This window comes from Alligator sinensis, unplaced genomic scaffold (genome assembly GCF_000455745.1).
Source record: "Alligator sinensis unplaced genomic scaffold, ASM45574v1 scaffold1546_1, whole genome shotgun sequence".
In the NCBI taxonomy this organism is placed as follows: Eukaryota; Metazoa; Chordata; order Crocodylia; family Alligatoridae; genus Alligator; species Alligator sinensis.
In genome coordinates, this window is record NW_005842689.1 from 628,464 (window position 1) to 636,675 (window position 8,212).

At 42.5% G+C, this 8,212-nt stretch overlaps 1 protein-coding gene across 2 annotated transcripts in view; it reads left to right on the forward strand.

Annotated features, from left to right (window-relative positions):
* Window positions 1-8,212, forward strand: part of WRN (Werner syndrome RecQ like helicase) — a 161,866-nt gene that overhangs the window by 35,555 nt on the left and 118,099 nt on the right. For both annotated transcript variants that reach the window (XM_025215937.1, XM_025215938.1), the window contains one exon: window positions 4,993-5,141. In XM_025215937.1, coding sequence (XP_025071722.1) covers window positions 4,993-5,141 — 149 coding nt within the window. The remainder of the gene's footprint in view (window positions 1-4,992; window positions 5,142-8,212) is intronic.

Below are 8,212 nucleotides of genomic sequence, written 5' to 3' on the forward strand. Positions count from 1 at the left end.
TCCTGCCTGGGTCTCCAAGCACCACCCAGCTGGGCAGCAGTCCCAGCCTCTGCCTCAGCCCTGCCCACCTCCTTTCCTCCTTCTCTGCCTATGGGGGCCTCAGTTCCCCTGTTTCCCTCCCCCCTGACTTACCTGCAGGAGTTGCTTTCCAGGCTGCCTGACCACCCTCATACCGCTCCCCCTCCAACCCCTTGCAGGCTGGAACTTTGTCAGCCTGCAGAGAGCTCTTTGTAAAACTGCAAAATCTGTGGGTTTCTCTGTTAAAATGAGAAATTAGTGTTTTCCTCAGGTAACGGGGGAAATCCACTTTTTTCTCTGTTTTCCCATGGGAAATGGGAAACCTGGATTCCTGGTTATGACATGGGCAAAGTCCCCTACTGCCAAATGCAGTCAAAACCACTTGGATCTGTGGTCTGTAGGTTTCTGATCCTTGCTTTAGAGGGTAGGATTAGAATTGAAAAAGATCTTGATAGATGGAAGAACTGGGCACTAGATAAAAGAATGTAATTCAGTAAAGATAAGTGTGAGACTTCACCAACGGCAGGAAGCTCAAGTGCGCAAATACAGAATGGGGTATTACTGGCTAAGTAGCACTGCTGAGGAGGATCTGGGAGTTATGGTGGACCACAGACTTAACATTAAGAGTCAACAAAGTGATAGTTTCCAAAAAAAGCAGTTTTGGACTGCATTAACAGGGGTTTTGTATCCATGATGCAGAAGGTAATTGTGCCATTGTAGTTGGTACTGGTTAGGCCTTGGCTAGAGTACCGTATGTTACTCTGGGCTCTGCATTTTAAGGATAGAGAAACTGGAGAAGATTCAGAGACAAGCAAAGATGGTAAAGGGGTGGCACAGAAGCACTATGAGGTAAGATTGAGAGAAGTTTGTGGGTTTAGTTTGTAAAATAAATAAATAAATAAAGGAGATTGGGGGTGAGGGGCAGAGACCCAATAGTAGTTTTCAAATCTTTGAAAGGCTGCCATAAAGAAGAGAGAGAGCAGCCATTTGCCCTTGCCACAGAGTACAGGACAGAAAGTAGTGAGTTTTGTTGCCCAAACGGCTAGTTTCGTGCCCCTGGAGGCCTTTCCAATCTACACTCAGGCTGGGTCCATTTCAAGTTTATTGTTTGCGCAAACAGATCGACAAAGGGGCTGAGTCGCCCAAAGCAGAGTCGACCCCGGGTTTTGTCCAAGGGTCCCTTTTATAGCTTACCTAAACAAAGAACCTTAGCGTGTCATGCAACTATTGGCAGTCTTACAGCTTCTACTGTTTCGTCTAAGTTTCCGTAGGATGTCAAAGTTTCCAGAGTTATGCTTAAGCTTCCGCAGGATGTTTGAGTTTTCAGGCTATGCTCAATTTATTATGGGTTATGTTACAGCACCCGTGTGTTTTTAACAGGGGGAACTGTCCTCTAGTAACCCCTCATCTTCGTGTAACTCTAGGTCACTGAAAAGGTATGGTCGCGAAGTTTTAAGTGTAAAGCAGGCTTCAATCTATGTGCAGAAGCTAATGCAGAAGCCATTTGCAAAGCACTTCGTAAAAAGGCATTATGTCTAAATTCCAACGTATTTGTACCACAGTTTTGAGAGGGACCAAAATAGATCTAGATTAAATCTCAGGGTAAAAACTCTTTCTTTCAGAACAGTAGGACAATAGAACCAGTTGCCTAGATAGATTGGGAAATCCCTTTCATTAAAGGCTTCCAAGAAAAAGCTGGGTACTTTAGGAATAGTGCAGTCTGCATTTGTTCAGGTGTTTAGATTGGATTACTTTTAAATAGGGTTGGCATCCAGGAAAAGTACAAGAAGCAAGGGTATTTTTGTCATGAAGTTTTATTAGACCAACTAGATAGACTTCTTAAAAAACTGACCAGCTTTCAATCACATACTGCCCTTCCTTAGGTCCCATGACTTTTAAACTTGCTTCCAACCCCTCATTTCATGATAGTTTGCACATTAAATTAATTCCCTGCCTCTCTTGAATCAAAGTTCACCAGTTCTCAAATCAAATGACCTCAATGACTTTAGTTTCTCAAGGCTGGCCCTTATGAAATACAAAACCACAGATGCAGATCAGATCTATTCTGTGGTTTAAACTGAACTGAATCAATTCATGTTCACTTGACCCAAGATTAACTTTTACAGCCAGTTCTCTAAGATCCTCATTGTATGCAGAAACTAGGTCTGTGACAGCATTGCTTCTTCTTGATACAGTGACTGTTTACTGGAATTAGCTATCAGCTAACTCATCCAAAATATCTGTAGTCTGCTGCTGTTGGTAGTACTTGTTGTGCAATCTATATTGAAGAAATCAGTTTCTCATAATTGCAGTTTCCATTATTACACATTTTCTATGATATTATAGAAATCCCTTTTCATTTCTAAATCTGAACCAGGGTGCCTATAACCACTCCTTTCCCGTGCTCAATCCTTCTAGTGCTCTTGTTGTGTCTCCCTAATCTAATTTTTTTTTCTTTTTCTTTTTTTCACCCAAACAGACTCTGTTTTGTCTATGCTATCACACTATATTTTGTTACAATCTGCCACTCCTTTGATAATGCTCTCCTGAACACCTTTTCCTTTTTGGTTCTTTCCCTCTAAATAGCTTGCACTCCATAATTCCTGTATTCCAGTTTTGTGAAATATTCTACCTCTTTCCATTATTCCTATAATGTCCAGTTTTGTGTCCCGCACAAGAAGTTTACAGTTCCTTTTTTATTGCCTAGATTCTTTGCATTGATATACAAACTTCTCATTGGTTCTACCTAGCCTTAACCAAACTTCCAGGTGCAATATATAGGATTGAAATCCCTCTTTTTGGTTTAATTTTTAATTATGGTGTTGCTAGATAATTGAAAATTCTGTTTATGCTTGACCAATCATAGGAGAAAACAATACATTCTTGAATTAATTTGTATTTAAAATGTTCTAATTTATTAAAATTCTTGGGAACATTTGACACACAGTACTTCTAAAGATATGTGGTGTCATAGATAACTCTTGGCTTTCCCAGTTGGGGAAACAGTGTAAATGGAGTTTTTTCTTACCCCTAGAATTGTGTGACAGTCTTGTGTTCTGAACTCTTGCATGGGGTTTTTGCCAGGGGATAAGCTGCTTTTGCATATTATGCTGATCCACTTGGATTTTTGAGGAGATCTGCTTTTCTAATTGTGTGTTTTCCAAGCACACTAACTGAACAATAATGCACATATTAGAATTAGGGTTACAATATTTCCAGTTCCAAAAAAGAAGACACCTCATTCCCAACCCACAGCCCCCTGGCGCTGCTAGTGCCCCTCCCCCCCCTCCCCCCAGTACCCTGGGCCATGCTGGTACCCCTTACTCCCAACCCGCATCCCCCTGGCACTGCTGGTGCCCCTTACTCCTGACCTGCAGCACCCTAATCCCTGCAGCTGTGCAAGAGGGGACACCTAGATGCCCCCATCCACCTAGCCCAGAGTGCAGTGGCTCCAACTAGTGCGGGCAGTGGCAGAGTGAGTCTGGCCCTGGCATGGGCTAGAGGGAGGAGGAGGAGATGTCTGTGGCACCCCTTTCCCTGGGCTGGGGTATCCATACTGTGCCAGGCAGCTTGGCTAGACCCACCCCACCCTGCCTCCGAGGCAGTGTCTCCCAGCTGCCCCGCCTCTGTGAGCATGGACACCAGCCTTGGTGCCCCAGCCTGGCCACAGAGCTTCTTGCCGCCCCCAAAATGGCCCCTCTACCTCCTTCCCCTGCTGGAGGGGCAGGTGCCTCTCCCATGCCCAGCTGCAGCCCTGGCAGCTTCTGCCAGTGGCAGCAGGTGGGTACACACCCTCCACTCCCCCCACCCCCGGGTTCTGGCCCTCCAACCCCTGCCCCCATAGACTTACCTGCATCCAGATGCCAAGGCTGCTCCTACCACCCTGCATGGGTGGATGCTGGCCACATGTATGCCTCTTGCCTCTAATTGCCCTCCCCCTGCTCCCACCAGTGGCGCAGAGCAAAATCCCAGGCATTTGTTCAGATTTAAAAAAAACACCCAGAAATGGGAAGACCCAAAAAGAGGACATGTCTGGGAAAACCTGGATGTATGGTAACCCTATTAGAACTTGATATGGATTTGTGGGATCTGTTATTTGCATATTCCCCTGCATTTGCAGTTGACTCTGTTTTAAATTAGTATTTAAACTGCATAGGATTTCAGTACTGGGAATAATTATGTAAAAATACAGTTGTGTTTTACTGAATTTTCTTTTTCAGCAGTACAGGTCAGAAATCATGTATCAAAAGAAATTGCCTTTTTTTTCCTTCCTGATTGCCTTATAGTAGGGTTGTCCAATTGGTGGCCCATGGGCTGCATAAGGTTCCCAAGGGGGTTAACCTGCAGCCCCTGGTCTTCTGGTCTGGGCACTGCTCTTCCCACCACTTCAGCTGCTGTGGTCACAACTGGAGTCTCTTTCCCCCTTCCTCCTGGGGCGAGGTGGCTTGCAGGGCTGAGGCAGCCTGTGGCTAAGAGGTTTGCAGGGGGACCTCAGATAGCAAAGGAGTGCTGACACAGTGAAATAAGAGGGGAAGGGGCATGCAATATGGTGGTGGAGACACATGCAGCACAGTGTGATGGGGGCCTGTGGCCCCTGGCCACAGGTACATTAGACAGCCTTGTCCGAAAAAAAAAAAAAATGTTTTTGTATGTGGAAAATAATTTTGCATAAAATCAGTGTTTTGCCTATACAGAAAATATTAAAAATCAGTCAGTTTTTCAGTTACCCAAAAAAAAGGACTGTTGTACTCTGGCATTATAATTGCTTCCTATAGTCACTTTGGGCATTACTTTTTCTTTGTTAGCATGTTTATAGATTTGGACATAGTGACCATTTATTTGGCTATTACTTTAAAAAATGAGGATTACCCTAGTTGATCCTTTTGATATGAATCTACCTGTTCCCATATGAACATAAGTCCTGATGTCTTTTGTCATATATTTGGTTATACTTTGACCTTTGATCTGTTTTAGGTTTTCCAACAGGACTCAAAAGATTGCTGGAAGATGAAACAATTAAAAAAGTTGGTGTAGGAATTGAAGGAGACCAGTGGAAGCTGATGAGTGATTTTGAAATCAAACTGAAGAGCTTTGTAGAGCTGGCTGATGTTGCCAATGAAAAAGTAAAAACAATCAGTCTTTTGAGCTGGGTGGGGTTTCATCATTAATTAATCAAAAGGGGAGGCCTTTATTTTTATTGAATATCAATTATGATGTCAAACATACTGTTGATTTAACTGAGAATAATAGTACCAGTTATGACTCTTTTAAAGCATGTTGAATCATCACTTCAGTAAGAATCTACAGCATTAAATACCCTTACTTTCATTGCTCCTCCTCTGCCAGTTATTCCAAACTCATTTAGGCAGAGGTAGCACTTAGGTGTTGCACGTCTTTTTTCACCTTTTTTGAAAACTTAACAATGACCTCAGCAAAGCTGAGACAGAATAATACACCAAATAAATTGACTATGACAGATGTGCTGAACTGTTGATACAAAAGAATTGCTGTTAGAGTTGGAACCAAGTGCCTTTTTAAAGTTCTTAAGGTGTGTGAAAAATACTTTAGTAAGCAGTCTGAAAGCAATAAGGAGATCTGGACACTACTTCTATTCAGACTTGAGCTTCTTTTGGAGAAGGCAGGATATAAATCAAATAATGATAATTAGTTAACAGATCTAGGAGTTGTAGCTTGGCCATTAGAGTGTTATGATTTTAAATCTGGGGTTCCTGAATTTTATTCTGTATGTGTACAACCTGCCTGTAAACCTGTAGTTCTCAAATCTCCTCCCCCTCCTTTCTAAGTGGCGATAACTTTATTTGATTTCATACACACAATAACTGTTTGTGTGTCTGCAAGTTACAGGGGGCAGGACTGTTACTAATGCCTTACTTTCTCTGTGGTAATTGTCCCCGTGTCTGCAATTACCCCACATTAAGTGAAAGCTGAACTGAGGCAGGGTGTTTTCATTCAAGAGTAAGCTGTCCCAGGGCATGGACAAACTGCTTCAGTGTACATTGTAGCAGAATGCATACAGGAGCCTGTAGCAATACAAATGTAGCAAAGCTATTCCAATTGTAATCTGTTTAGTCCAAGATTAAAGATGGGCCAGTTATGTATGGTTAGACTGGTGTACATGGAACAATTACAGCGTAACAGTTGCTGCATGCTCCTGAGCAGCAGTTTCCCGTTCCCTTTTGAAGTTGCTCCAAGTGTACGTTTGTCCATGCCCCTAATTTAATTCTTGCTGTAGGATAATTTAGCGCACAGGGACAGTTACCCTGGAGAAGATGTAGGATATTACGTTTCTACTCTGTGTTACTTTCCTGTGCCCTTAATTGACAAGGAGCAGGAACTGACCAAGACCGCAGTAAGCATTTGTGTGCCCTCAGATATCAGGAGCAGAGAAGTCTTTATTTAAGAATAAAAAACCCACTGTGCTTATTTTCATTAAATGCTTTCTCCCCTGTATTGTATTATACCAATAAAGAAAACAATGATACAGTGGAAAGCCAACCATAGGAGGATAAAGAATAGGATAATACATGGGGAAATATATTATTAGATGTTTCATTGATATTCTTTTTACAGAGTAAAATATTAAGGCGTGTTTTTGCGGCTGTAAGAATTTTTGACCAAAGTGTTTCAATTCTAGATGATTGGCAAATATTTTAAAGTTCCAAATAATTGCATACAACAGCTTGCAAGATTCTCCTTATGATTAGGTGGTGAAATTTGTGTGTACAGTTCATTACCAGCAGGGCAACCTTTATGCTAAGTCTACTACAGAACTCTCTAAAATAAATTGGAGAGTAAATTCACAAAGGGTTTTTAAGGCCAGGGAAAAGGGTACCCAACTTGGGAGGTTCTGTTCCCTGCTTCCAATTTTGTTTATGCCTTTTATCCTGATTCTCTAATGCAAAATGCTTAAAGGGTTTTTAGAACCCAGTACTTCCACACCTCCCAGGCAAGTGCCCTCAGCACTGTGCTACCTGCCTCTTGGAGTCTTGGAATCCTTTTTACTCAGTGGTCCAGCTTCAGTTGTGGAGAGGAGAGTGCCTAAAGCCCAGCTCAGTTGCTAGGCTAATAGAATAAGTTGGAAATATGGTTTTGAACCAGATCTCCCTGTACCTTCACAAGGCCTTTAATCACTAGGTAACTATATAAAAGGTAGTTTTGCCCATGTTCTTGAATGAGGGTGACCAAGTATTACATTCTTTGCAGATTTAATAAGCCTCTTTGCATGTGTTCTGATTACTCCTAACAAAATCAGACCCTTCAGGGGACTTAGGCATGGGGATTTTTGGGAAGACTACATGGAGTTAGGCATGAGAGAAGGGTTTAAAGCCAAGTATTTAGGATGAGCCAAGATTGCAGTGCCTCTGGGTATGCATCATGATATCTGAACTTTAGGCAGCTAAGTGGATTTTTTGGTGAAAACCTAGGTGTTTAGGGCTCTCAAGCACCTAAGGAAGTTGGTTAGCATTTGGAAGATGGGATTGAGTGAACATGTAGCAGAACAATCGCATGTATAAATTCAGACTGGGGAATGACTGGCTAGGCTCCTGTACTGCAGAAAAAAGTCCTGGCGATTACAGTGGACGATGAGCTGAATAAACGCTAACAGTGTACTTTTGGTGTTTTTGCAATAGTAGCATTCTGGGTTGTATTAACAGCAGTATCACTAGCAAACCAAGGGAAGTCATACTTTTCCTCTGTTTGGACACATGAGGCTTCACCTGGAGAGCTCTGTCCAACTTTGGCTCCCACACTTCAAGAAAGATTTGAGAAAATTAAGAGTCCAGCAGAGAGCAGTGAAAATAATTAGAGGACTGAGAAACTTGACATACAAGGCTGAAAGAACTAAGGCTGGAGAAAAGATGAGTGAAGGGGCAGGCACATAATAACAGATAAGTGGAGTGTGGTCGTATGGTAGATGGATATATAGATTGTTCTCTGTACCTCAGGGGTCAAGACTAGGTACAGTGGTTGGAGATTGGGAAGAACATTTTCCTAATGAAAGTAACTAAGCACAGGTTACCCAGAGAGGTTGTGAAATTTCCCTCCTTGGAAGTTTAAGACCAGGTTAGACACACTTGAAAGGGATGGTTTAGTTGGGGACAATCCTGATTTTGAGCAAGAGTTTGGAGTAGGGCCCCTTCTGGATGTTGTTTTGTGTAAAGCTTCCCCCCCC